The sequence below is a fragment of the Hypanus sabinus genome, chromosome 6, assembly GCF_030144855.1.
Source record: "Hypanus sabinus isolate sHypSab1 chromosome 6, sHypSab1.hap1, whole genome shotgun sequence".
NCBI lineage: Eukaryota > Metazoa > Chordata > Chondrichthyes > Myliobatiformes > Dasyatidae > Hypanus > Hypanus sabinus.
The window spans coordinates 78,447,814-78,475,330 of record NC_082711.1 but is presented as its reverse complement, the minus strand read 5'-3'; the positions used below and the strand labels follow the sequence as shown (position 1 = coordinate 78,475,330).

Below are 27,517 nucleotides of genomic sequence, written 5' to 3'. Positions count from 1 at the left end.
TATCAATCACCCATGCTGTGGAACTTTCTGGAGGTCCAAGATCCGTATGCTCCATGACCACTGGACTAAGTGTGTAAATGTAGGAGGGGACTATGTTGAAAAATAAATGTGTTAAGTTTTCTAAAATTGACTCCTTCTACACTAGGCCACAAACTTATCAATCACCCCCCTCGTAAAAGAGAAATAAACAAATCAATCAGAGAGGACCTGTAAAAAAGCAACAAAAGACTACATCAAGTCATAGAATTACTGTGGTCTAGGTGAAGGTCACAATCACATCTATGGCATCTCTTTATAGAGCAATTCCAGCTCCCTTTTCTCTCCCCATGGCCCTGCAAGTTATTTTCCCTCCTTATCCAATTCCATTTTGAAAGCCCTGAATAACTCTGGTTCCACAATCCTTGCAAACAGTGAGTTCCAAATCACAAAATGTTTGATTTCACGTTTCCTTTGTTTTGGAATTAAAATCCATAGCCTTTGTTTAGGAACTAAAGTTAGTGTCCTCTGGTCCTTGAACTAAGTACTCATGGGAATATCCCCTCTCATGTTACCTTAGCTAAACTTAGCATGATTTTGTATACTTTTATCCAATTTTGTCTGTACCTGATTTTCATCAGGAACAACCACAATTTCTATCCGTGCTCACAATCTGGCTGAAATCTCTCAGCCTTGGAATCGTATCAGGAAACATTTGTGTAACCCTTCTAGAATTGGACATGATATCCAGACACAGGGTAACTGGTTTCTTTACAGGTTCAACATAACTTGCTGTTTTCTGTTTTTTGTAGTCTAAGATTAAATTCCCATGTTTTACTCTCAAAATGCATTTAGTACTTGCATACACACCCATATTCCTTTGTTCTCACACAACTCTTTAGTGATAGCCACTAATGTTATGCTTTGTAACTCTAAAACTTAAAACTAATTCACAGAGAAACACGGGAAGACCAGGACAAATGTTTAGTGAGGTGTGCACTTATGACATGGTGATGTGATGACGTATACCACTGACAAACCTTTACATATAACCCATAATTAATTATTTAAGCAACAAAGAATGCTTAATGAAACAATACGTCTGCAATATTACTCAAATATTTCTGAAATATTAAATACACAACAACTAACACCTAGTATTGTTCTTTCATTCAAAAATATATAACTATATACTCTATATAAGACCATAAGACATAGTAGCAAATTAGGCCATTCAGCCCATCGAGCCTGATCCACTATTCCATTATGGTTGATTTCAGATCCCTCTCAACCCATGCACCTGCCTTCTTGCCATATCCTTTGATGCCCTGACCAATCAAAAAACAATCAACTTCCGCCTTAAATATGCCCACAAATTTGGCCTCCACTGCAGACTCTGGCAGAGAATTCCATAGATTCACTATTCTCTGGGTAAAAAAAAAACCTCTTTACCTATGTTCTAAAAGGTCGCCGCTGGGTTTTGAGTCTGTGGCATCTAGTTCTGGAGATATCTCTATTCTCTGTTAAAATGCTCCTCATTGCTTATCACCCCTCCAATCTTAGTATCTTATAAAGATTATGAATTTCTTCTAACCATTCATATGTGAGTCACAAGTATCTACTAGGAAAAAACAAGAGTTCAAAAAATAACATTTGGGAAACACTACTCCATTTATGAAGACGAGGCTCCCATGATTTCCCTTCAATATGCCTGGGAGAAGAACTTACAGGGGCTAATTGGCTGTATCTAAAGAGTAGTGCAAGAACAGAAGGATCAGGGGTGCACACTAATATGAAAACTCAATTAAGTCTTAACATAAATTATTTCATTGCTTCAATTTTGTTAACCAGCCTTCAAAATGGACTTCTAAAAATCTAAATAAATAACATACGAGGTACCTAATGAAGTGGCACTGTGTATGTATGCTCATAGTCTTCTGCTGCTGTTGCCATCCAGTTCAAGGTTTAACATGTTGTGCATTCAGAGAATCTCTTCTGCACACCACTGCTGTAATGAGTGGTTACTTGAGTTACTGTCGCCTTCTTGTTAGCAGGAACCATTCTGGCCATTCTCCTCTGACCTCTCTCATTAACAATGCATTCTTAACCAACAGAACTGCCACACCCTAGATGCTTTTGTTTTGTTTCTTGCACCATTCTCTGTAAACTCTAGAAACTGCAGTGTGTAAAAATCCCAGATCTGCAGTTTCTGAGATACTCAAACCACCCTGACTGCCACCAGCAATCATTCAATGATCAAAGTCACTTAGATCACATTTCTTCCCATTTTGATGTTTGATCTGAACAACAACTGAACCTCTTCACCATGTCTGCATGTACTTATGACCGGGTTAAAGAACCAGCAGAAATGAAAAACACAATGGAGTCTGGTATCACTATGAACCAATAATGTTTATTAGCAACTAAGCAATACAGCAATATAAATGCAAGTATATCAAACAGGTTAGCAATGATATATAAATCTATATATGGAACAAAACTAGGCTCTTTCAGACCTAGGGGTAAGTGGGTACAGTCTTACGATATGATGAAGAGAGTTCAGTTCAGTTCAAGGTAGTTAGTTGAGTAACATTGGAGAGAGGGAGGTGAGAGGTGATGCCGTCGATCTTCCTGTTGTCTTCCGAAATCCTGTTGTAATCATCGACTATGACCATAACATGAATGATCGTTCTTCAGTGGTAGAATTATCACCCAGGCAAGGGTGGACGCACAAATAATTCCCCACCGGTCGCACCTTTTTCACACTGTGAGCCACTGATCGATTTCCCCGAATCGATCCTCCAAAACCCCGCCTTCACGTGGGTGCACAAAGCTCGTTCAATGCCCAACACTGTTTGTGTCTCATGGTGTGTATTGGTGTGTCAGTCCGTGGCCCAGCGGATCTGCTTTTTATCTCCACATGTTGGACACTGCTTTCTGCAGACTCTCTACAAGCAGGCAAGTGACCTCGGAGAAAGGTAAACAATCAGCAGAGAAACCATAACATCATTCTTTTGAGCAGTTTCTGTCTCTCTCTCTCTCTCTCATTGTGCTGGATGCCTCCCTCTCTCTCTCTTGATAGCAGCACAGTTCATAGGGTCTCTTCTGGACCCCTTTTCCAACCAGGGTGACCCCGACGATGCATTGAGTTGCTGCCACCTGATTGACTGATATTTGCATTGACCAACTTAGTAATCCTTTGGAATTTAGTCTTTGGAATGTCAGAGGAAACTGGAGCACTTGGAGGAACCCCACGTGGTCAAAGAAAGAACATACAAATTCATTATAGACAGCGGTAAGAATTAAATTCCATTCATTGATGATGTAAAGTATTAGATGATACATAACAGAGGTATGGCAAGGATTGTTGTAATTTCTATCCCCACTTCCTGCTATGAACTAGCCTCATTTCCAATTGAACTACATAACATAATTTTTCCAAGGCCAGCCTTTCTCTTCCTTATCAATTTTCACTTCATCCACTATCTATACTCCTGATCCCCATTGAGTTTTTGGCAACATTCTGTTCCTTGCTGAAAATCAATACAAAATATATAATTTTAAGTAGACCAGTAAGGTGTGCATGACATACTGGAATACTTTAAAGATATTTAGTATTGGTATTCCAGTATGTCGCACATCTTGTTCATCTCTGATTCCCCATATTTCTCCTTTTTGCCATTTACATTCTTATAAAAGGCTATGGGTTCCCCTTCTTTGTTAACTTCAATTAACTATTTGCCCTTCTTATTTTTCCTTCTTGCACCCCACCCACCCGTCTCCATATATTCACTCAGATTCTCACTTGCAATGCATCAGATATCTACTATTTTTGTTTTATTATATTTGGTCTCTTTTGTTATCCAGGAAGCTCTACCTTTGTTTTCCTACCTTTGGGAATTCACTCATCCTGAACTTGAAACATATTCTATTTTCAAGTCACTCAAAGAACTTTTCAGTTTTACCTGACGATATTTGGTTCTCCTTTACCCTGAACAAATACATTCTTTATGGGTCTTTATTCAATTAAGAAGTTCTGCTTTGAGATTGCTCTTCCAACTAATAATGCAAACATATTATGGTGACTCCATTATTGTCCTACACAGGGACAAAATTGAATGTGAAAGATATTGCAAGGGATAAGAAAGCTAATGGTAAAGGTTATAAAAATAAAGAGAAATAAAGTCATAAAAGGGATATGAGCATATTGAAGATGCAGTTGAGATTATAATAGACCAGAGGGAAATGGAAAACTTGTTTAAAAATAATTTGATTTTATAGCTCAGAAAGAAGAAGAACTAATGTACAAAAATCACTAAACACTGGTTACAAAGAGTAATCAAAATCACTAATGAAATGATGTATTTTTCCTAAGGGGATTAGAAAATAGTATTAAGAATTCATTCTTATCAGATTTTAACTACAAATAATTAATTTATTATCTCAATAAAATTGCTTAGGGCTGACAACTGTGTTTTAAACTTTTCAAACTATGGAACATAAATAAACGGTACAAATTCAATTAGATACTGCACTCTAATGAATAATGCTTCCCTGTACAAATAAGCTCTAATTTTAAATGAACTTACAGACTTTTTGTACAATGTTAATTATTAACACTGTGATAAGTTAGGAGGAGATGTTTTCATTTTCCTTTATTTTCCATATGTCTGGAGAAGGCAACAGAATTAAATGTATCAATTCTTCAATATTTCTGACTAAACTAGCTTCCTTCACATGGAAGTGACAATTGGGTTGAATATAAAAGGTCATATTAAAATAGACCACAAACAACAAAATACATTCTAATCCCATATTGAACAGAAGGTTGGCACCTATCCTAACAGCTTTCAATGCACCTGAACCCAGTCACTTCTGCAGACATTAGATCAGTCTTCTGGAAAGTGAACCTGTGGAAAGTATTTGGCTCAGAAAGAGTTACTGGCAGTGTCCTTAGATCCTGCACAAATCAGCTGATGGGGACATTTGTAGATATTTTTAACCTCTCCATACTTAAATTTGAAATTCCCAGCTGTTTTAGGAAGACGACGATCATACCAGTAGTTAAAAAGAATAAGGTAACATGCTTTAATGATTATACCCCAGTAGCTCTGACATTCACCATCATGAAATGTCTTGAGCAACTGTACATGGCAAACATTAACAGCAGCTGGCCAACTTCAACCCATTGCAATTCACTTACACCCAAAACAGGTCCACATCAGACACCATCTCCTTGGCCCTACACTCTTCTCTGGAGCATCTGTACAGAATCAGAAGGGGGTTTAATATCACTGGCATATGTCGTAAAATTGTTGTTTTGGAGCAGCAGTATATTGCAATACATAATAATGAAAACTATAAATTAGAATAAGAATCTAATTATATACATAAGAAAATGAAATTAAGTAAGTAGTGCAAGAAGAGAGGAAATTGGAGAGGGTGAAGACATGACTGCTAAGCTGATACAATGTGCGACGTGCATGGTGTGGGAGGTCAGGGGCACTGATGGTGTACACTGCTACAGCTGTGGAAAGTGTGTCCAGATTCAGCTTCTGAAGGAGCATGTTGAAGCACTGAAGAAAGAATTGGATGACCTCAGGTTTATCTGTGAAAGCGAGGGTTTTCTGGACAGGACCTACAGTGAGGTCGTTACACCAAGGATACCGGAAGAGAGAAAGGGGGCGACGATGGAGAAGGAAAGGATGCTTGAAGTACAGGAGACCCCAGGAGATGTACCTTTTGTAAACAGGTTCACCTTCTTAGAAGCTGTCAGGACAGAAGATACTGCCAGTCTGAGAGGTGAACAGGTCTGCGAGCTGAAAATTGGTGTAGAAGCAGAGCCGAGGAGTCAGACATCAGGAAGAGCCGTGGTAGTAGGGGACTCCATAGTAAGAGGTACAGAAAGGGGTTTCTGCAGCAACAGGTGAGATTTAAGGATGGTGTGTTGCCTCCCTGGTGCCAGGATCCAGGACATCACAGACCGATTGCAGGGAATCCTCAAGGGTGAAGGTGAACAGCTGGAAGTGGTAGTGCATGTCGGCACAAATGACATCGGGAAGAAGAGGAAGGACATTCTGCAGTGAGACTTCAGAGAAGAAGGCTGAAAAGCAGGACTTCCAGGGTGGTTATCTCTGGTTTGCTTCCAGTTCCTCACGCTGGAGAGGGCAGGAACAGGGAGATAATGGATCTGAATGTGTGGCTGAGGAACTGGTGCAGGAAGCAAGGATTTACATTCTTGGACCACTGGAATCTGTTTTGGGGTAGGGATGAATTGTACAAAAGGGACGGGTTGCACCTTAAAAGGCGGGGGACCAGCATTCTGGCAGACAGGTTTGTCACTGCAACACGGATGTGTTTAAACTAAGTAGTGGGGGAGAGGGGATGAACTGGAAATATAAGGATGGGATTAAAGGGAAAGTGAAAATAAGAAAAGTTAAAAAGGACAACAGAATCAATGGAGTAGAAAGCTCAAGAAGAGATCATACAGTATGGCCAAGAGAAATAGGAATTGATATGAAAGGAGAGGGGAGTACCGAATTATAGGTATTATATGAATGCACAAAGTATAAGGAATAAAGTAGATGAGCTTGAGGCTCAGTTGGAAATTGGCAAGTACGATGTTGTGGGAATAACTGAGACATGGCTTCAAGCAGACAGGGCCTGGGAAATGAATATTCAAGGATATACATCTTATCGAAAGGACAGACTGACTGGCAGAGGGGTGGGGTGGCTCTGTTGGTGAGGAATGATATTCAGTCCCTTGCAAGGGGGGACATAGAATCTGGGGATGTAGAGTCAGTATGGATAGAACTGAGAAATTCTAAGGGTAGAAAGACCCTAATGGGAGTTATCTACAGGCCCCCAAACAGCAGTCTGGATGTAGGGTGTAAGTTGAATGAATAGTTAAAATTGGCATGTCGCAAAGGTAATGATACAGTTGTCATGGGGGATTTCAACATGCAGGTAGACTGGGAGAATCAGAATGGTACTGGACCCCAAGAAAGGGAGTTTGTGGAGTGCCTCCGAGATGGATTCTTAGAACAGCTTGTACTGGAGCCTACCAGGGAGAAGGCAATTCTAGATTTAATGTTGTGCAATGAACCGGATTTGATAAGGGACCTCAAGGTAAAGGAACCATTAGGAGGTAATGATATGATATGTTTTAACCTACAATTTGAGAAGGAGAAGGGAAAATCGGATGTGTCAGTATTACAGATAAACAAAGGGAACTATGGAGCTATGAGGGAGAAGCTGGCCAAAGTTCAATGGAACAATACCCTAGCAGGGAAGACAGTGGAACAAAAATGGCAGGTATTTCTGGGAATAATGCAGAAGGTGCAGGATCGGTTCATTCCAAAGAGGAAGAAAGATCCTAAGGGGAGTAAGGGGCGGCCGTGGCTGACGAGGGAAGTAAAGGGCAGTATAAAAATAAAAGAGAAGAAGTATAACATAGCAAAGATGAGCGGGAAACCGGAGGACTGGGAAGCTTTTAAAGAGCAACAGAAGATAACAAAAAAGGCAATACGCTAAGAAAAAATGAGGTACGAAGGTAAACTAGCCAAGAATATAAAGGAGGATAGTAAAAGCTTCTTTAGGTATGTGAATAGCAAAAAAATAGTTAAGACCAAAATTGGGCCATTGAAGACAGAAACGGGTGAATTTATTATGGGGAACAAGGAAATGGCAGATGAGTTGAACAGGTACTTTGGATCTATCTTCATTAGGGAAGACACAAACAATCTTGCAGATGTAATAGTGGCCAAAGGAACTAGGGTAAAGGATGAACTGAAGGAAATTTATATTAGGCAAGAAACGGAGTTGGATAGAAAGGAGGGAGAGAGAAAACAGGGAATTATAGACTGGTTAGCCTGACGTCAGTGGTGGGAAAGATGCTGGAGTCAATTATAAAAGAGGAAATTATGACACATTTGGATAGTAATAGAAGAATCAGTCCGAGTCAGCATGGATTTATGAAGGGAAAATCATGCTTGACTAATCTTCTGGAGTTTTTTGAGGATGTAACTATGAAAATGGACAAGGGAGAGCCAGTGGATGTAGTGTACCTGGACTTCCAAAAGCTTTTGATAAAGTCCCACATAGGAGATTAATGGGCAAAATTAGGGTGCATTGTATTGGGGGCAGAGTACTGTCATGGATTGAAAATTAGCTAGCTGACAGGAAACAAAAAGTAGTGATTAACGGGTCCCTTTCAGAGTGGCAGGCTGTGGCTAATGGGGTACCGCAAGGTTCGGTGCTGGGACCGCAGCCATTTACAATATACATCAATGATTTAGATGAAGGGATTAAAAGTAACATTAGAAAATTTGCTGATGACACAAAGCTGGTTGGCAGTGTGAAATGTCAGGAGGATGTTATGAGAATGCAGGGTGACTTGGACAGGTTGGGTGAGTGGGCAAATGTATGGCAGATGCAGTTTAATGTTGATAAATGTGAGGTTATTCATTTTGGTGGCAAGAACAGGAAGGCAGATTACTATCTAAATGGAGTCAAGTTAGGAAAAGGGGAAGTACAACGAGATCTAGGTGTTCTTGTACATCAGTCAATGAAAGCAAGCATGCAGGTACAGCAGGCAGTGAAGAAAGCTAATGGCATGCTGGCTTTTATAACAAGAGGAATTGAGTACAGGAGTAAAGAGGTCCTTCTGCAGCTGTACAGGGCCCTGGTGAGACCCCACCTGGAGTACTGTGTGTAGTTTTGGTCTCCAAATTTGTGGAAGGACATTCTTGCTATTGAGGGAGTGCAGCGTAGGTTCACAAGGTTAATTCCCAGAACGGCGGGACTATCATATGTTGAAAGATTGGAGCGACTGGGCTTGTATACACTGGAATTTAGAAGAATGAGAGGGGATCTGATTGAAACATATAAGATTATTAAGGGATTGGACACACTGGAGGCAGGAAGCATGTTCCCGCTGATGGGTGAGTCCAGAACTAGAGGCCACAGTTTAAGAATAAGGGGTAGGCCATTTAGAACAAAGATGCGGAAAAACTTTTTCACCCAGAGAGTGGTGGATATGTGGAATGCTCTGCCCCAGAAGGCAGTGGAGGCCAAGTCTCTGGATACATTCAAGAGAGAGTTAAATAGAGCTCTTATAGATAGCAGGGTCAAGGGATATGGGGAGAGGGCAGGAACGGGGTACTGATTGTGTATGATCAGCCATGATCACAGCGAATGGCGGTGCTGGCTAGAAGGGCCGAATGCGCTACTCCTTCACCTACTGTCTATTGTCTATTGAAAAATACACAAGTGTAATGTTCATGGTTTCATTGTCCATTCAGGAATCTGATGGCTGAGAAGCCATTCGTGAAACAATGAGTGTCTTTAGGCTCCTGTACCTCCTCCTTGATGATAACACTGAGAAGAGGGCATCTCCAGGGTGATGGGGGTCCTTATTGATGGATGCTGCTTTTTTGACGCTGGAGAAGCTAATGCCAACACTGGAGCTAGCTGAGTTTACAACTTTCCAATCATGTGAAGTGGCCCTTCCAAACCAGACAGAAATGTAACCAGTTAGAATACTCTCCATGCAACACACACAAAATGCTGGAGGAACTCAGCAGGCCAGGCAGCAAACACACTCCATGGTACATTTGTAGAAATTTGCATGCGACTTTAGTGACATACCTATTCTCCTGAAGTTCCTATTGAAATATAGCTGCTGTCATGCCTTCTTTGCATAATTGCATCAATATGTTGGGCCCAGGATAGATCCTCAGAGATGTTGACACTCAGGAATTTGAAACTGCTCGCCCTTTCCGCTTCTGATCCCTTGACAAGGACTGGTGTGCGTTCCCTCGACTTCTCCTTCCTGAAGTCCACAATCAATTCCTTGCTCTTATTGATGTTGAGTACAAGATTGTTGTTGCAACCAGCTGATTGATCTCACTCCTGTACACCTTCTCATCACCATCTGAAATTCTGCCAACATTAGCTGTGTCATCGGCAAACTTACAAATGGATGTTTTGCTGTACCTAGCCACACAATCCTTGACATTAAAGAGTCCTACTGTATGTTTGAATACACACAACAGATTCTGCAGATGCTGGAAATCCAGAGGAACATACCCCTCCTCTTACCCCTTCTTTCTCCTCACATGCCCATCATTTCCTTCAGGTGCCCTTCCTCCTTCCTTTTCTTCCATGGACCAGTCTCCTCTACTATCACATTCCTTCTTTAGCCCTTTACCTCTTCCACCTAACATCTCCTAGCTTCTCACTTCATCCCTCTCCCCAACTCACCCGCCCTCCCTCTCCTCTGGTTTCACCTATCACCTGCCAGCTTGTTGTCCTTCCCTCCCCCACCTTCTTATTCTGGTGTCTTCTCCCTTCATTTCTGAAATGGCCTGAAATGTTGACTGTTAATTCCTCTCCATTGATGCTGCTTGATCTGCTAAGTTCTTCCAGCACTTTATATGTTATATTGTTTATTTACTGCAATTCCATCTTTAATACTATAATTCCAAGCAAACTTATCTCTAAACTCCTGGACCTGGGAGTCAACACTTCCCTTTCAACTGCATCTTTGACTCCTTCATCAACAAACCACAATCAGTTAGGATAGGCAGCAACACAGCTGCCACAATTATCCTCAACAATACCTTTCCCTCAATGTCAGCAAAACAAAGGAACAGGTCATTGACTTCAGGAAGTGGGGGGTGAGAGGGGTTGCTGCACTCATGTTTACATCAATGGTGTTGAGGTTGAAAGGGTTGAGAGCCTCAAGTTTCTAGGAGCGAACATCACCAGTAGCTGGTTCTGGCCCAGCTATCATAGCAAAGAAAATTCACCAGCTCCTCTACTTTCTCAGGAGGGTAAGGAAACTTGGCATGACTCTTTTGACTCTAATCAATTTTTATTAATCTTACACAGAGCATTATGGCTTGGTAACAAAGTTCGAAGTAAATTTATTATCAAAGTACGTATATGTCACCAAGTACAACCCTGAGATTCATCTCCTTGCATCATTCACAGTAAATACACGAAACACAACAGAACCAATGAAAGGCCACACCCAATTGGTTAGAAGAAATATTTAAAAGCTGATGATAATAATAATAAACAAATAAATAAGCAATAAATATTGGGACCTCCAAGAACATCACAACCTTGATGTTGGATTTGGAGGTTTGCTTGCCTCAATGACACAGAGAGCCATGTTGGCTGGAGTCAGGGCTTTATGCTTTTGCTCTTGGTAGGGTCACCCATACCAAACTGGTCAAAGGGTAGAGGCCTAACTAAGAATGGTTTACCTGTCCTCCAGGTTCAGAGGTTCAGCTCAGGGCTAACAGCCCTGAATGCTAAAACAAAATTGTTATGGAAACAACAACAAGAAATCCTTCTACATCTGTGTGCGATGGTATTGCTGAGTCTCCACCCAGGACTTGTATAACTGACAGTAGTGAAAACCGAGAGAAGCCTACTGACATGATGAAGGAAGCCCTGAACACTGCCAGAACTGGAAGACATTCATTGCTGCCTTAAACACCAGTGGGGTAAAGGGCAGTAAATAAAGAAATCTATTGAGAGCATGAGATGAAGAGTCCTTGAAAGTGAGTCCATAGCTTGTGTGAACAGTTCGGTGAAGGGGCGAGTGAAGCTATTCCCTCTGGTTCAAGAGCCTGATGATTGAGTGGTAAGAAGATGGTGGTATGGGTCCTAAGGTTCCTGAACCTTCTTCCTGATGGCAGCAACGAGAAGAGAGTATGGCCTGGATGATGGATGCTGTTTTCCTGCAACAGTTTTCCATGTAGATATGCTCAATGGTGGGGACAGCTCTACCTGTGATGGACTGAACCATATCCACTAGTTTTTATAGGCTTTTCCATTCAAATGCATTGGTGTTTCCACACCTGGCTGTGATGCAACCAGTCAATATACTCACCATCTTATGCCTATAGATGTTTGTCAAAGTTTTATTTATTTAGAGATACAGCTTGGAGTCAGCCCTACAAGCCACACTAACCCCTAAACCCTGATTAACCCTAACCTAATCATGGGACAATTTGCAATGACTCCATACAGAATGGTGTTGGAATTGAATTCCAAACTCTGGAATGCCCTGACCAGTAATAGTGTTGCACTAACTATTATGATACTGTGGTGCACAGGATGACATCACATGCTGAATCTTTGTAAACATCTCAGAAAATAGAGGTGCTGTTGTGCTTTCTTCATAACGGCACTTACACGCAGGATCCAGCACAGATCCTCTGTAATGATAACACCAAGGAATTTAAAGAGGTTGACCCTCTCCACCTCTGATCCCCCATTGAGGACTGGCTCATGTACCTCTGGTTTCCTCCTCCTGAAGTCAATAATCAGCTCCTTGGTCTTGTTGACACTGAGTGAGAGGTTGTTGTTGTGGCATCACTCAGCCAGATTTTTAATCTCCCTCCTGTATGCTGATATGTCACCACCTTTGATTCAGCCATATACTACCCTGAAATTTATTCTTTTGCAGGCATTTACAGTAAATAAAAAGAAACACAATGGTATCAATGACAAACAACGAATGTGCAAAAGACAATCAACTTTGTGCAAATACAAAAAGGAAAAAAATAATAACACTAAATAAATAAGCAATAAACATTAAGAATATGAGATGATGTGTGTTTGAAAATAAATCCATAGACTGTGTGAACAATTCTATGTTGGGGTGAATGAAGTTGAGTGAAGTTATGAAGTTATCCCCTCTGGTTCAAGAGACACCATCGATGCTTTGGTTAAGCTGGAAGAACCAATATTCCAGTACAACAGTATTATAATAGGTTATTTGAAGGCATTGAAATATTTTGACAGTTTGGACATAATATCATCTTCTACATAGGTTATTAATTACCTTTTGACATAATGAGTAGAATAGCATTGTGGAATATTTGCATTGGCCAGCAGTTTGCAAGTAAAAATGATCAGCTGTGGAGAAACGAGGCCTGGGAAGAATAAAATTGGGTTAATCATCCAGTAGGGTTAAAGGATGGCTGGAGTTGGGTCAGATGATTGTGAGGGAGAGACTGAATATATCACTGGGGAAACAAAACTGAGGATCAAAGTGATTATGTCAACGGGAAATTTCTGGTGAGATGTTTTATCTATGTGGTTAATTGCATAACAGGTACAAATAAAACATCTTGTAACTTAAATTTGTAATCTTTTCCTTCATAAAATTCCTAACGATTACTCAATGTTAATGTTCCATTACTCTGATATGAACACAGGTATATCTGAATTTGAAATGAGCTCCTTCAGCATTTCAAAATGATTGTGGTTGATCAAATTGCAATTGCTACTAGGCATTCTCATTTATGCATCATAACTTTAATTGCCTAGCTTATCATGCATGAATTTATGCACCAATGCCTTAAAAAAAGTCAAAGACTCTGCAGAGAAAAAAACTTTTTCTCATCTCTACCTTATATTTTTAAACAGCAGCTCTCTGAGATTCTCTCATAAAAAGAAGTATCTAATCTGCATCCACATTATTAAGTTCCCTTAGATTTTTACATAGTTCAAACAAGTCCTCTTTCTCTTCTAAACAGTCAATCCAATGCAGCCTTTCCCCATAACTCATCCATTCCAGGTTTCAGCATAGTAACCTTTCAACTGCTTGCATCCTTCTATACAAATGGAGACTAGTACTGTACAGTGCCGTGCATTTTCCACTTTTCTGCTCTGCATTCCATTTACCCAATCAGTACCCATTCACTTAATCTATCTACCCTTCTTATGACCTCTTTACATATTTCTTTATTATCTGAAAAACAAAAAAAACTGTAGATGTTATAAACCTGCAATAGAAATATAAAAGCAGTAAATGTTGGATAAAAATAACAGTGCTTTAAGTGGAGAGAACAAAGGAAATATCTATGAAAGGATGGAGTTTGAAATGATTCTCAGAAATCATACTTGAGCACGAAGGTGCAGAGCATGCCTAGATGTAAGATGGTGCTGTTCCAAATGAACTGCTGCTTTTACCATTTAGTAGTGGAGAGAGACAAGATAGAAGGGCAAGAGTTGTATCTCCTGTGGTTGCAGCCACTTTGTAGAACATTTCAGTTCAGTTCAGATTCAGTTTATTGTCATTTAGAAACCACAAGTACAATGCAGTTAAAAAATGAGACAACGTTCCTCCAGAATGATATCACAAAAGCACATGACAAAACAGACTACACCAGAAAATCCACATAACGTTTGGCAATCCCCAATCCAGAGTCTGGAGAGGCTACTGTGTATTAATATCGCGCTACCATCTTAGCGTGTTTTCCGGAAAGCAGCTCCAAATCCACCAGACAAAACAAGACCAAAAACTAAAGCTACAAGACCTGCACAAAACCACATAGTTACAACAGTGCAAACAATAGCATAATTGATACAAAACAGACCATGGGCACAGTAAAAATAGTCCAAAGATGTTAAAAGACTATAAGCTCGAAAGAAACCACCACACAATTTCCACAAGTCTTCAGGGTCCTGATAGGCTTGTCATCCCATGCAGGTGGCAGAAGGGAATATCCCCGCTATGGACTTCCATGGCACCGCCCGACTGAGCCTCGCAGACGCAGCACACAATGAAAGCTCCGTCGAACCCAGCCTTGCAGACAGAGCACACAGTGAAAGCGCCCTGATCGCAGCTGGCTCCAAATCCATCGAACCTCCGAGCCTCCAACCATCCCCTCCGGCACAGCTTCTCCGAGCACCATCCTTTGCCGAGCACATTAAGACGCCTCTACCAAAGGCTACCGGCAACACAACCCCAAGGACTGGGGGCCTGTTCTTCTCAGCAGAGACCCGGACCTCACAGCAGCAGCAGCAACGAAGAGGGCCTTCCTGGAGATTTCCAGATGTTCCTTTGTGCTCCCACATCTGTTCTTCATCAGATTAGGGTTGCGCACGGCACCCCGCTTAACAAATAACAGATAACAGCTCTGGAGTGGCTGCTGCAAGCTGCATCGCACCGCCATCTGCATTTCAATGCAGTGCACAAAGATGGCTATATGGGCTATGTTGGATGAGTCTAAGTTTTAGTCCTGTTCAGGATTCTTCCCTTATCTCTATCCAGTGTGTTGATGACTGCAATGATGCTGTTTCCGGCACTCACATGAAACTTGAAAAATTAATTACTGTTATTGTCAGTTTCTCCCTTGATCTCACTTTCATATGGGTGACTCTTCAATTAGAGGCACTTTTGACTACTTGAAATTCTGAAAAATGAAATTTCTTGAAACTCTTGTTTATGTTATAACATTTATTTTAGGCTCTGAAATGAAGACCAAATCTTGGCATTAATCAACCTTTAAGTGAACTTTTATATCTTAAGGCATTTTTGCAGTTTTCACGGATGAGTGTTATTACCATTACACCATCAAAATACTGAATTTAATTTAAAATGAAATGAAATGACAAAGATTTCAAAATCAATCCTGGAAATAAAAACCTTGCCCTTTAATAAATTTGTTTTAATTCATTTTTAAGTACATTCAGAATATATTTTTGAGACACACTTTCTTAAGTGTGTCAATATTTTCCTTGGCTAAACAACAAAACATTTGTTTACTAATTATATTGTTGGAATTTTAACCCTTTTTAACAGAATGCTGATTTTGGCATCAGAGCACTTGACTCCAGCAAATCAGTTCAGACCAATAGCACTAAACAAAATTTGATTTCCCATCACAATATGCACTGTAATGGTAATGGCAAAATGCTTTAGACAGTTATAAACAATGGTTTTAGTTTAACATTGACTCTGACAAAGATCTGTCCAACTAGAAGAAGCAACTCTTAAAATTAAAAATACATCCTTACGGTCTGCACTATTTATCAAAATTTCCTAAGAGACCACATTTTTTAAGGCAAGGGGCTAGAGAACATTGTTAAAAACATCCTCGTGAAACATGAACATAGGCAGCTCAGCTAAACAGGGCATGGTCCAGTCTTGTTAAAAGAATAGTGCTTGCAAAACATCTGCCAAACCTTCCCACACTCTGGAATAAGCAGCAGTTCAAATTCAAACAGATTATAGAGATCATTATTTTTCAAGTGTCCATAAGAGAGCATACTTTTAAACACTGACAAAACAGTTATTCAACCCGCTACAAACTTTTTTTTATCAGTTAGACGTATAAAACATTCACTGAAATCTCAACAGCTCTGCAAAGAGCAACACTTGAAATTTAAAACACCTTCTTATAGTCTCCATTAATATATTGGTGAAGTCCCAGGAACATGGTAGTCATTCTGTTCTTGTTGCTGGTCTACTGGAGATTTGGGCAGGGTATTCTCTGCTATTAAAACTTTGTACTGCCTGTCCTTTATATCAACAGCCCTTTTTGTTTCTTTGATTAACTCTCCACTGTTGTCCCTTCAGTCTCTGTTCATGCTTTGGTAATTATGAGATGATCTTAAATTTTCCTCTCTCCCTTCTTTTTTTGTACTATATCTCTCTTTCTCTTTTAAGGTACTGCTGATATCTCAACGGGTCTTCTTTAATTGTGTCTCTGTATTTTTCTGCTTGATTTGCTGTTGATTTTGGGACCACTTTTGACAACTTAATCGGCAGTTGTGTGATGGTAAAGTGTAGTGATCGTAATGACATTTCTCACTTATTAAAGAAAAATTTGGCTAAGACTTGCTCTTGCCGACTTGATTGCATAACTAGCTTGTAAACGTAATTTAAATGTACAAAAATAAAGTGAAGTTATTTATTTCTCAGTTAAAACACTCAAATAGTAATTCCTTGGATATGTCATGTAATAAACATTCTCTCAGATCTGAAGGTACAAATCATTAAATTACTCACATTTCTGGACATAAAAATGTCAGTCTTCTGCCATGACAGTCACATTCTCCCTGTTACTTCACATTTCCATGGCAACAACTGATGCACCATCAATAACTCACTCTGAGACGCAAGACGAGATATCGGCTTTTATTGACTGGAAGAAGGAAAAAGCAGTGAGTGACCACCATACTACATCCTGGAGACAGAGAGGCTGGGCTCAGGCCTCAATCGCCTTTATACAGGGGTCTGTGGGAGGAGCCACAGGAGCAGTCAGCAGGGGGCGTGTCCAGACAGGTATATGTAGTTCACCACATTCAGCCCCCCTTTGTTTTAAAAGAGAGTCCCCATGTGGCGAAGTTTCTTACAAGTATATTTACAGGTTAAGTCTATCAGGTGGTCGAATCTGTCGCTGCAATCTACGTAGCTCTGGCTGTGATGGCACAGGTGCCGGTGGTGATTGCACCGGAGACAGTGGTTGTGCTGGTTCCGGCCTAACTGGGAGGTGTCAGCCCACTAGGCGCCAGTGATCCCTCACGCGTGTGCGAGGCGCCTGGTATATACACGTACAAGACGCCCGGTATAGGAGTGTTGTGAGGAGTCTGTGTAGGGCTTGGTGTGTGCGGTGTCACCTCGGGTACAGGGTTCATAGTTACCATGGAATGTTTGGGGTAGTGGTCTGCTGCACCTGCGGGCGCCAGGTCGCGGATGGAGACCGTGTCCTCCCACCCATCAGGTAAGACCACGTAGGCATACTGGGGGTTCGCATGTAGAAGGTGAACCCTCTTGACCAGTGGGGAGTATTTATTACTCTTCACATGTTTCCGGAGCAGCACTGGCCCTGGGGACGTCAGCCAAGCTGGTAGGATGGTCCCAGTGGCAGACTTCCTGGGAAAAGAGAATAGGCGCTCGTGAGGGGTGGCATTGGTGGACGTACATAACAGGGAGTGGATAGAGTGGAGTGCCTCAGGGAGGACCTCCTGCCAGCGAGAGACCGGCAACCCTTTTTACTTAAGGGCTAAAAGTGTGGCCTTCCACACTGTGGCATTCTCCCTCTCCACCTGTCCATTTCCCCGGGGATTATAACTCGTGGTCTGACTAGTAGCAATGCCCCTAGCTAGCAGGTACCAGTGCAGCTTGTCACTCATAAAGGAGGACCCTCTATCACTGTGGATATAGCAGGGATATCCAAACAGAGTGAAGAGCTGGCGCAGAGCTTTTATGACAGACATGGTAGTGGTGTCGGGGCAGGGAATGGCAAAGGGGAACCGCGAGTACTCGTCGATAATGTTGAGAAAGTAGACATTGCGGTCAGTGGAGGGAAGGGGGCCCTTAAAGTCAACACTCAGTCGCTCAAAGGGGCGGGTGGCCTTGACAAGTTGCGCCATTTCAGGGCGGTAGAAGTGCGGTTTGCACTCAGCGCAGACTTGGCAGTCCCTGGTCATCGTCCTGATGTCCTCCAGGGAGTATGGCAGGTTCCGGGCTTTCACAAAATGGTAAAATCGGGTGACCCCCGGATGGCAAAGATGTGCATGGAGGGTGTATAGCTGGTCGAGCTGTGCGCTAGCACATGCTCCCCGGGATAGGGCATCAGGGGGCTCATTGAGCCTTCCAGGCCGGTACAGGATATCATAGTTGTAGATGGAGAGTTCCATTCTCCACCGCAAAATTTTATCATTTTTGATTTTGCCCCGCTGTTGGTTGCTGAACAAGAACTGCTGGTTGGTCAGCAAGGTGAACCTTTTGCCGGCGAGATAGTGCTTCCAGTGCCTAATAGCTTCCACTATGGCCTGGTCTTCTTTCTCCACCGGGGAGTGCTGAATTTCAGAGCCTTGAAGGGTACAAGAAAAGAATGCTACTGGCCTTCCTGCCTGATTGAGGGTAGCAGCCAGAGCGAAATCAGAAGAGTCACTCTCTACTTCGAAGGGAATGGTCTTGTCCACCGCATGCATCATTGCTTTGGCAATGTCCCCTTTAATGCAGCAGAAGGTCACGCAGGCCTCGGCAGAGAGGGGAGAAGTGGGAGACTTGAACAGGGGGCAGGCCTTGTCTGTGTAATGGGGGACCCATTGGGCGTAATAGGAAAAGAAGCCCAGGCACCGTCTGAGGGCCTTGAGAGTGGTGGGAAAAGGGAGTTCTAACAGGGGGCACATACGGTTGGGATCAGGGCCAATGACCCCGTTTTCCACGACATACCCAAGGATAGCGAGTTGGGTGGTTCCGAACACACACTTGTCCCTGTTATAAGTAAGGTTCAGGGCTTCGGACACTTGGAAAAATCGTTGGAGGTTGGCATTGTGATCCGGCCAGTCATGACCACAGATGGTGATGCTATCCAGATAGGGAAATGTGGCCTTCAGTTGGCACTGGTCCACCATCCGGTCCATTTCCCTCTGGAAGACCGAGACACCATTTGTGACACCAAATGGGACATGCAGGAAGTAATAGAGTCTGCTGCCGGCCTCGAAGGCGATGTAGGGGCAGTCCTCTGGGCGGATGGAGAGCTGGTGATAAGCGGATTTCAGATCTATTGTCAAGTACACCTTGTACTGAGCTATCTGGTTGACCATATCCGCGATGCGGGGTAGGGGGTACGCATCAAGCTGCATGAACCTATTGATGGTTTGACTATAGTCCACGACCATCCTAATTTTCTGCCCAGTCCGAACAACAACCACCTGGGACCTCCAAGGGCTTGTGCTTGGCTCAATGATCCCCTCCCTGAGCAGCCGCTGCACCTCTGACTGAATGAAGGCTCTGTCCCCCGCGCTGTACCTCCTGCTTTTAGTTGTCACAGGTTTACAGTCGGGGGTCAGGTTGGCGAACAGCGGTGGGGGAGGGATCTTGAGGGTGGAGAGGCTGCAAGTGATGTCGGTAGCGCAGCTGTCGGCCTGGTTCTGGATGGGATGTGTGTGTCCGTGTGTGTGTGTGGTCAGTAGTGGGGTATGTGGCGAAGACTGATGCACCATCAATAACTCTCTCAGACGTAAAGGTGAGATATTGGCTTTTATTGACTGGAAGACAGAACAAGCAGTGGTTGACCACCATACTACATCCTGGAGACTGAGAGGCCGGGCTCAGGCCTCAATCGCCTTTATACCGGGGTCTGTGGGAGGAGTCACAGAAGCAGTCAGCAGGGGGCGTGTCCAGACAGGTATATGTAGTTCACCACAACCACATAAGCAGATGTTCAAAAATACTTGATTGGTCTCTAAAATGCATTGTGTGTTGGTAATGACAAAGTGTTGGGGACAACGGTTCTTTGTCATAACAAAGCAGAAATTGTTTCAAAAAAACCCATATGAATTTTACATCTGTTTTAAAAGTTCTTGTGAGAAAATAGAAACTAAAAGTTTCATGAATTTAATACTTACTATTACTTTATTTGACAACAAAGTTACAGAATCTGGGTAGGGGACAAGTCCAGAATAGTGAAATTCTGGCACATTCAAGTTTTTATCTCGCTTCAAAATTAAGAAATTGTTATTTATGAAACATACTGGAAAAAGTTTAGAGTTACAATTACCTAACTTTTAAAACGACAGTACTTGTGTTTGTAAAAACTATTTTTTTCTTGAAAACCTACCCCAGGGACAGAAAAGTTATCCTAATTAAAGTATCATCCTCATATCTAACTCTTCTTTTCCCCCATTGGACTTTCCTGATTCTACTTCAGGAAAACATTGGCAACCAGTATATACTTAAAGCCAAAAGACCACATAGGAGCAGAACAACATCTAAAGATTTGATCCAGACACGTTGTACCTAACAGGTTCAGTTTCATCCAGGTTCATAAGAACTTCAAGCAAAATGAAAACAAAGCCACTTTGCTGTACTGAATACTTTGATTGTAGAGCAACATTAAATAAAAAGTAAAAACAGAACCAGGGCAATTATCCTAAATTGTTCTTGCCAGCACTTATTGTCAAACTGAAAACTTGCATGAACATCATGTTCCTTATTTTTATTTCCTTTTCTTCAGTCCTAATAATCTACTAAACATTTACAGAGTTTACATTTTCTTTGCCATTTTAAATAATAATTTTTCAGTGTTATGTAGGTCTCAAAAGAGACTCCTACTCAATTGAACTGATTCAAATCAATACTTGAAATTCTGCTTGATCTGAACTTTAACCTACAGAGTCCTTTGAAGATAGAGAGATGAGAAGAACAGAGAAATGATAAAGGACACTTTGATCTTTTACATCTTTCTTAGCGAAGGCAAGATCCCCAGGTACCTTTAGCTTCTGTCAAACATGTTCAGGAAGACCTCTACTGTGGTTCTGAACCCGAAGTGTTATATCAAAAAGACTTCAGCTCACATGTTAAATCAGGAATTGAGCTGTCAGACGCTTTTGAAAATAGAGGGAAATGATTACTATGCGGGGAGGCCTGAGACTGAATGTATTGGAAAAGAAAATCAGTCTATTGCTACAAAACTTTTTGTCAAACACCATTATGACCATCTGGTTTAATGAATTAGTGTACAAAGGTATTTGATATTCAAGGAAATTATCACATTACAACATATCTGTTTAGGTCCTTACAACTCTTTGATGACAGATTATTCTTAAATGGAGATCAACAATCATTACCAAGTGTTATCTTGGCGTAGAAAAATGCATTTGCATTTTCAGAGCCAACTTAATAGGATTTCTCAAAGAAGCACTAATGTCTACTGAAACTATTATTCTTTGAAGGACAAAGCAGACATTTAAGTTATCATTGGAATCCATACTCATATAATTTGCAATGAATCATGCTGCTGCCAATTAGCTATTTGTAACTGCTGTTCCACCTTGCACAGATCCACTGTTTACTGGCTGATGACTTTTAGAAGTAGCCATTTTGATCAACCACATCCAGCGAAACAATAATATGGATAGGAGAAGTCATTGTTGGGAAGGCTGTGATGAATTCCCAACGTTTTTTTGCTGTTTACCTCTGTGATTCGTAACTTGTTGCAACTGCAAAAATAGCTCTTCCCATAATGTTAACCTTACACTTATTCTTCAACATCAATGTTTGCTGATGATCAACAGTGGCACACCTCAGAGGTCTGTGCTTAACCCACTGCTCTACTCTCTATAGAAACATGACTGTGTGGCTAGGCATAGCTCAAATATTATCTATAACTTTGCTGATGATACTGTTACGTCTCCCGTAACTGAAGGACTTACCAGCAAAGATAGAGAGGTCCATTGAAGTCTAATGTCCCTATTTTCAAACATTTTTATTTATAAAGGGGCACAAAAGTAAGGTTAATGCAAACATTCAGATAATGCACATCACCAACACTCAATCTAAAGCGCGGGTATAGTCATAATCGTCATTAAGAAGTAATCTCGGCTGTTGTCTAGGGGATAATATTTTTGTCCGTTAGAAATATAAAAAGTCATTCAGAAGTCTGCAGACTTCAGCCTTTCGAGGAATCGTTGGGTCTCACGTGTTTTAGAGGGATCAGTGTAAACGAAAAGAAAAATGGCCGGGTCTTTATGAAGCCACTCCATTAAAAATCAGGGGAGCCTTGGTCTCCCCGTTGTTAGTTCGAAGTCCTTCTCGGTAGTATCAGCCACCCACTCCCCAGGCAAAGGAGCTAGGAGCACACATGGTGTTGAGTGGCTTCCAGCTCTCACGGGATTGCTGAGCGAGCAAGTTCTTCTGGTGCATCGCTAGGGTACTGCCTCCTGCAGTCCGCTTTTATCTTTACTTGCAGAGTTGTAGCTGTCCATCAAAGTAGGGGGATGCAATCTCCACCCCCTCTTTGCCCAAGGGTGTTCATGTCCATGGTTGCTGTCACGTAGTAGGGACACACAGGTGCCTCTAAGAACAATGGTCAGAACCGTTGCATTGTCTCTCACTTCCGAGACCCGAATTAATAGCGATCTTGCGATTCTCCGGAAGGAGGGGGCTGCTCCCGCTCCTTTGGCCCCTCAGAGCTGTGTTACCTTCATAATAATACAACCATTGAATCTCAGGTGGTGACGAGAGGGCATACAGGAGTGAAATATACCAACTAGTGGAGTGGTGCCACAGCAACAACCTGGCACTCAACATCAGTAAGACAAAAGAGCTGATTCTGGACTTCACGAAGGGTAAGACAAAGGAATACAAACCAATCCTCATAGGGGGAATCAGAAGTGGAAAGAGTGAGCAGTTTCAAGTTCCTGGGTGTCAAGATCACTGAGGATCTAACCTGGTCCCAACATATCGATGTGGTAATAAAGAAGGCAAGACAGTGGCTATACTTTACTAGGAGTTTGAAGAGATTTGGCATGTCAACAAATACACTCAAAAACTTCTATAGTTGTACCATGGAGAGCATTTTGACAGGCTGCATCACTGTCTGCTATGGAGGGGCTACTGCACAGGACCAAAAGAAGTCACATAAGGATGTAAATCTAGTCAGCTCCATCTTGGGTACTTGCCTACAAAGGACCCAGGACATCTTCAAGGAGCGGTGTCTCAGAAAGGCAGCATCCATTATTAAGGACTTCCAGCACCCAGGGGATGCCCTTTTCTCACTGTTACCATCAGGTAGGAGGTACAGAAGCCTGAAGGCTCATACTCAGAAATTCAGGAACAGCTTCTTCCTCTCCACCATCTGATTCCTCAATGAACATTGAATCTTTTGACACTACCTCACTTTTTAAAAATATACAGTATTTCTGTTTTGCACATTTAAAAAAAATATATTCAATATACATAATTAATGTACTTGTTTATTTATTATTATTACTTTTATTTTATTTATTTGATTTTTCTCTGCTAGATTATGTATTGCATTGAACTGCTGCTGTTAAGGTAACAAATTACACGACACATGCTGGTGATAATAAACCTGATTCTAATTCTGATTCACTGTTCATTAGAGTTTGAGAACCTGAGAGGACAATGAAGGAGAGAAATAGAGCCAAATGTGGAAGTTAAAGATGAAATAAGCAAGTTTATTTGCAGCAGCAGTGACAGAGAAAAACAGCAAATTGTGTTTGAGTACAAGAAAATATGAAAAGTCAAATTTAAATTCAAATCCAGATGCATACTCCCTCCAGTGGCTAAGATTAAGAATGAGAAAACTGCTAGATCTATTGTAAAATAATAATTATGGAGTCAAATAGCACAGAAATAGTCCATACTCAGCCCCTATCCTAATACAACATATTGTTTCAAATGTTAGTCGAAATACTCTTTAATATTATGAGAGTATCTACCTCCTGCTCTCCCTCAGATAGTGCATTCCAGATTTAAAACAACCTCTGAACGAAAAAAATGTTCCTTAGATTTTCTATAAATCTCCTGCCACTAATGTAAACTGCGTCCTCTAGTAAAAGACAACTCTGTTAAGGGGAAGAATTTTCTTTCTCTCACCCATTACCTGTAAACTTTATTCAGTTCCCTGTGCAAACTAGCCTGCTCCAAAATAAAACAACACATTCAACATGATCTCCCATAGCTGAAACACAATACCCTGGGCAACATCTCCTCTGCATTCTCTCAATGCATTTATATCCTTTCTATATTGTTGCAAATAAAACACAGTACTCCAGCTGGAACCTAACTGATGTTTTGTGTAGTTATATCCTAACCTTCCTGCTCTTCCTGTATATTATGGTGTAAACAAGTATGAGCACAATTAACATAGATTTATGAAAGGGAAATTGTGTATGACTAATTTTGCATTTATTGTATTAATGTATCAAATAGACTTGATAACAGGAGAACTAATAGACGTGGTGCATTTAGCTTTTCAGGTGGGTTTTGATACAATCCCACTCAGGAAGTTGGTGAATAAAAAATTAACAATGCTGATGCTTTAAACATGAAAGAAAAACAGAAAAGATAGAAATATTTAGCAGGTTAGGCAGCATCTGTGAAAGCAGCTAATATTTCAGGTCCAGAATTTCATAATGGGGAAAGAGAGAAACATTAGATGGCAAAGAAGATGGGAGGGGAATTGTAAGGAGTAAAGGGAGTATGTCTGGAGCATGAGATCAGATGACCTAATGTGGGAGTTGAGATTAAGTTTCTTTGGCTGTGTAACATTATTGTTGATGGCAAGGCTGTGGGACTTGCTGGGAAACCCGATTACACAAAAAAGGCAAAAAAAAAACTTAGCTAAAATGATGACAGATTGAAATGGCCTCTTCTGATACACACCAAAAGTGGGAGTTATCTAAAGGTTGGAGGAGTCCTGAAGGCTGCATTGTGCTCAGGCAGAAGATATGGTTTTATCCGTTTGTGTTGTGCCTTGTCACAACACTGAAGTTTGTCACAGGTTGAAAAATTTAGAGTGGTAATGGGATGGTTTATTATAGTGGCAAAATGTGGCCTGCCCTACAATGAGGAAACCAGGCATAGCTTAGGAATTGCAAAACACATAAGCTTCTGGTTGCCTTTCTCCTTTATTCACCACCACATTCTGACCTTTCAGGAAATAAGATCAGAGCATACGCCACAAAGGAGAACATACTGGTATGGACTGAGAATTGGTTAATAGATTGAGTGATTATTTCTACCCTTTGTTTTCAAAAAAAGAGATCAATTCATTTCTAATTATGGTAATCAGGAGATACAAAAATAGTGTAGGAACTTGACTCCTAGTTGGAAGATCAGCTAAATCTTGACAAGTAGCAAAACAGCCTCAAAGGATCAGATGCTTTTTGACTCCTAATCCTTGTTTATGTCAATAGGTCTTTCTTCGGTTACCAAACCATAGTAGTTAAAATTGGTATATGAATGCAGCCTGACCTGCTGAGTTCCTCCAGCATTTTGTGTATGTTGCTTTAGGTTTCCAATATTTGCAGAATTTCCTGTGTTACTGGTGTAATAGCAATCTAGTTGAGGGGACCAAATATATTTTCTTGTTTGCTGATTATGCAGATCTGAGAATATGAATACTGCTGAGAAGGCAAACAGATTCAAGTTAAATAAGTGGACAACAACATGCAGATGAAGTACAATGTGGAAAAAAGTTATCCATTTTGTCAAATATTGAATATATTTTAAATAGAGAGCAATTGGGAAGTGTCAAAAGGACCCAGAAGTAAATGCAGATGCAGCAGGTAATATTGAATGCAATTAGTATGTTGGTGTTTATTACTAAGAGTATTTGAGTACAAAAGTAACTTGCTTTGGTATATTACAAGATTTTTTTAAATAAAACTCTAGATTGTAAGAAACAATTCACTACTGATTGCTGAATCAATAGATCTATTATGAAGAAACTGAAAAGGTTGGCTTCTATTCACTAGATTTTAGAATCACAAGTGCAGTATGTGAACAGAACTTTTGTATGCCAGTTATGACACCTGCAATTCTAAAATCTAATGAAGAGAGACCAACCTATTCAATCTCTCTTCATTATAGATCTGTTGATCAATTGTGACGAGATTGGAACTGGAACTAAGGGCCAGATTCAAATTAACAGTTAGGCTACCTTATTCTGAGATGAAGAACGATTTGTTCTTTGGGAGTGGCTTATCTGAAATCTACTTTAAAGGACCTTAGAAGCTCACTCACCACCGAATGAATTCAAACTGGACAGGGGTAGATTTCTAGCCATTGAGGAATTAAGGAATGTGAGAATTGTTAGGGAGAAGGGTGTCTGAGATAGCTCTGCCATATTTCGTAGGTTTTAGTGTCCGAGTTGTGTCTGGGCAGGGCATCGTGGAGCCCAGCGCCAGGCGAGGACCGGTTGCCCCGGAGACGCTGGCCCGGCGTGGTGGATGTTCCTTTATGGCCGCGGTTGCCAAGCAGCAACTGGACAGGGCGCTCCGCTCCCAGGCGGCACAACAGCGTCTGACCAAGGGAGTGAGGAGGAGAAAACTGCCCGGGACCCGCTGGCATCAAGAACTGCGAACAGGAGGGTTCATTTCGGGAAGTCTGAGGAAATAACACATTAGGGAAACGCTGCGAGCGGCAATGACGGCCGCCGTCAGTCTAGCGCGGCCGGCACAAACGGGCCAGACTGTGATCCCCTTCGTGAAGGGACCCGAGGACCGACACTTTTTTACCAGCTTCCAGGACCAGAACAACGTCGCCTTCGCCAAGTGGACCCCTCATGCAGCACCGCCTGAAGACTTGTATCCGCTGGCTCCTCACCGGAAAGATGTGCCACTGCTCGACCCCATTTCGGGCTTCAAGAGCGTGGGCTGGAGCGCGGCGACAGGCAGCCCCCGGCTCCTTGGCGCCTCTTTCAACACGGCACCGGGCGGCGACTGCCGGGCTCGCACCGCTATTCACGCCAGCATGCGACCTCTACTACACGACGTAGCGGCACAGGCCCGCTGGAACTCGAAATCGGTACCGACCGCAGCCATCCGAGCGAGAGTGGGAGGTACAGTTCAAAGCGCCGTGGAGTCCGCGTCCTCACTGGCTGCCTGTTGAGTTTATAGCGTCCAGAGTAAAGTTTATAGGAAACGTGAGCAACACACAAAATGCGGTAGGAACGCAACAGGCTAGGCAGCAACTATGGAATAGTGTACAGTGGACATTTCGGGGCTAGACGGTTCAGTGAGTGCTGGGTTTTTGGAGGTGGTTAATAATTTGTAGGTTTTAATAATACATATTGGTTTACAAGTGCAACAGGTTATCCAGAAGACAAATTGAATGTTGGTCTTAGTTGCTAGAGGGATTATTTGTGGCCAGTTCCCTGTTTTCTATCTCTGGACTCTGGATTTGGTCCCTCTTGACCTACAGCAACCTATGCATCCTGGCAACCCCAAATTCAACATTGTCTGAAGC

The 27,517-nt window shown here is 41.7% G+C and overlaps 1 protein-coding gene across 1 annotated transcript in view; it reads left to right on the top strand.

Moving 5' to 3' along the window:
* Positions 1-19,807: 19,807 nt before the first annotated feature.
* LOC132395611 (spermatogenesis-associated protein 48) overlaps positions 19,808-27,517 on the top strand; it is a 73,374-nt gene continuing 65,664 nt past the window's right edge. The window contains exon 1 of the mRNA XM_059972471.1: positions 19,808-27,110. Coding sequence (XP_059828454.1) covers positions 26,696-27,110 — 415 coding nt within the window. The 5' untranslated portion in view covers positions 19,808-26,695. The remainder of the gene's footprint in view (positions 27,111-27,517) is intronic.